Source organism: Crocodylus porosus, unplaced genomic scaffold, assembly GCF_001723895.1.
Source record: "Crocodylus porosus isolate Cpor-Errol unplaced genomic scaffold, CroPor_comp1, whole genome shotgun sequence".
Lineage (NCBI taxonomy): Eukaryota > Metazoa > Chordata > Crocodylia > Crocodylidae > Crocodylus > Crocodylus porosus.
The window spans coordinates 32935213-32937735 of NW_017728911.1; the positions used below are offsets into that span (position 1 = coordinate 32935213).

The 2523-nt window shown below is 48.9% G+C and overlaps 1 protein-coding gene across 4 annotated transcripts in view; it reads left to right on the forward strand.

The window, feature by feature from the left end:
• NR2F2 (nuclear receptor subfamily 2 group F member 2) overlaps positions 1-2523 on the forward strand; it is a 13278-nt gene that overhangs the window by 8227 nt on the left and 2528 nt on the right. For 2 of the 4 annotated variants that reach the window (XM_019533774.1, XM_019533773.1), the window contains exon 2: positions 519-1046. In XM_019533774.1, coding sequence (XP_019389319.1) covers positions 519-1046 — 528 coding nt within the window. Of the gene's footprint in view, positions 1-221; positions 274-497; positions 1047-2523 lie in introns of all 4 variants that reach the window. The other 2 variants (XM_019533775.1, XM_019533772.1) reach the window with 2 other exon arrangements.

Sequence of the window (2523 nt, forward strand, 5' to 3'; positions counted from 1 at the left end):
CGCGGGCTGGGACCAGCGCCGTGTTATTTTGCTGCCATCAGAGTGTGTGCACTGTCCCGGCCTCAAATCAATCAGCAATATCAGCTGTTCAGCTGCAATAAAGACACACGCACACATGCACACACAAAGACACATGCACCCCCTCCCCAACCCCCCCCTTTAGCCAGCCTGTCTTAAAGATATATAATCATACCCAAATAATCGCCTTCTTGTGTGTTTAGGATCTGAGGATGTGGTAGTGCCCTTAATGCAGTGCAGAGCTGCAGCCTTTAGGCAAGTATTACAGCAATGCTCAGCTTTTATTGTTGCTTTTACTTCACCCGGGAACGCCGGAGCCAGGCTGAGCTGTGCCTGGCCATCGCATGTTCCCCTCTAGCTGACTTTTCACCGCACACAAAAGCAGCCTTGATTTTTTTTTTCCCTCCCCCTGATAATAATGCTGATGATGACGATGATTTTTGAGCCGACGGTAGCAATTCAGATATTAATAGCTGTAGTTTCTTCTTTATTTACTGCAGCCGTCCAGAGGGGCAGAATGCCACCCACACAGCCAACTCATGGGCAGTTCGCCTTGACAAATGGGGACCCTCTCAACTGCCATTCCTACCTATCCGGATATATCTCCCTTCTTCTGAGAGCAGAGCCCTACCCGACCTCCCGCTTTGGCAGTCAATGCATGCAACCCAACAACATCATGGGCATCGAGAACATTTGTGAACTGGCAGCTAGGATGCTCTTCAGCGCGGTGGAGTGGGCCAGGAATATCCCCTTCTTCCCAGACCTCCAGATCACAGACCAGGTGGCCCTGCTCAGGCTGACCTGGAGTGAGTTGTTTGTGCTCAACGCTGCCCAGTGCTCCATGCCCCTCCACGTAGCTCCTCTCCTGGCCGCCGCCGGGCTCCACGCTTCGCCAATGTCTGCTGACCGAGTGGTCGCCTTTATGGACCACATACGAATCTTCCAAGAGCAAGTAGAAAAACTGAAAGCACTGCATGTCGACTCTGCAGAGTATAGCTGTTTAAAGGCCATAGTCCTCTTCACCTCAGGTAGGCAGCCTTTCGATGTGCCCTTCCCTCCTTGCCCCCTTCCCCATCCCCATCCCCCTGATTTCATTGTTTTAATCCTGGTCCCTCTTTGCAAAGTGCTTACAGACTTGGGGACCCCACCAGGGCCGACTGCTGCATGCCTCCGGTGCAAAACCAGCACTGACATGTGTTCTCCCAGGGCAGGCCTCTGTTGTGAGCACCCTAGTTTTAGCCGGAGAGGGAGTGTATGTGTTGGGTGGGGGGGGGGAGGCTGGTGAGAATTCATCAGGCGTGCAAGCCTGTGCTTTTCCCATTGCAAATAATATTTTATTTAACAGGATAGCTCTGGGTTGTTGCATTTAATGACACCAAGCCTGAACAGCAGCAGCAGGGGAAAAAAATAGCTGTTTGATGTTGTTAAATACCAGTCCCTCCGATCAGGGAACCTACTTTAAAAAGAGGATCGTTTTTATGGGTAGCCAGGAACGGCAAGAAAAGAAAAGAAAGAGCAAAAGAGGAGGTGGGAGGGGGCGGAAGCCCCGCAGGATTAAAAAATGGAATTAGAAAAACCAAGTTAAGTGTACAAAGCTGAGTTTAAAATATGTTCCCAGCCATGCCATAAAATCACATAAATCAACTTTCCACAGGGCTGTCTCTGAATTAAACAGAATGTGGCAATGAGCAGTTCTGAATCATTTAGTCTAAAAAGAGGGAAGTTTGCATTTATACCCAGCAGGAGCTGCATAGTCCAAAGCGAGTAGCGGTTTGGAAAAGATAATCACTCCAATAAGTATCCAGTCCTCATATGAAAAAGTAACAGGAGAAGATACTTAGCAGCCGCTTCAAAATGTAATTCTGTGGTTAGACAGCTCTGCCTCTCCCGGAGAACCCAGTTAAAAGCAGTAAGGTGTCTCTTCAGATAATTAAAAGTGTGTGTGTGGAGGGGGGGGGGAAATATATGTGCCAACTTTGGCTGCATATTAATAGTGCATGAGTTATAAAAACAATAATTGAGTGCATTGTGAAATCTAATTAGTTTGCACCGTAGTTTAACCTGCGTGAGTAATAAACCTGATATTAGCTCTGGAGGCTAAATCTGTTTTTCGCCAAAAAAGAAAATACATGCTTTCTAATGCGTGCCATACTTCAGCTCAGGCTGCTAACTTTGAGGCGGCATCCGGTGGCAAACTGTGTTGGACCCCTAGAAGTTGTGCAGTCAGGTTTATTTATTATTCCCCCCCTCCCCTTGAAATGATTCCTTGTGTAACTCCTTGGAAAGCTTGGGAAAGTGGCCACGCGATAAACATATGAATGGAAGCAGGACCTGTAAAATAATTACTCATCGGAGTTTTTTAAAAGCCTGATATCAGGAAACAGGGGCGGGGGGGGGGGGGGGGGGGGGGCACGTGCCCCCCCCCAGTGACCAGTAAGCAGTGGCGGGGTGGGTCCCCCCACGACCAATCTCACCAACTGGGGAGAGTCCCTCTGTGACCAATTG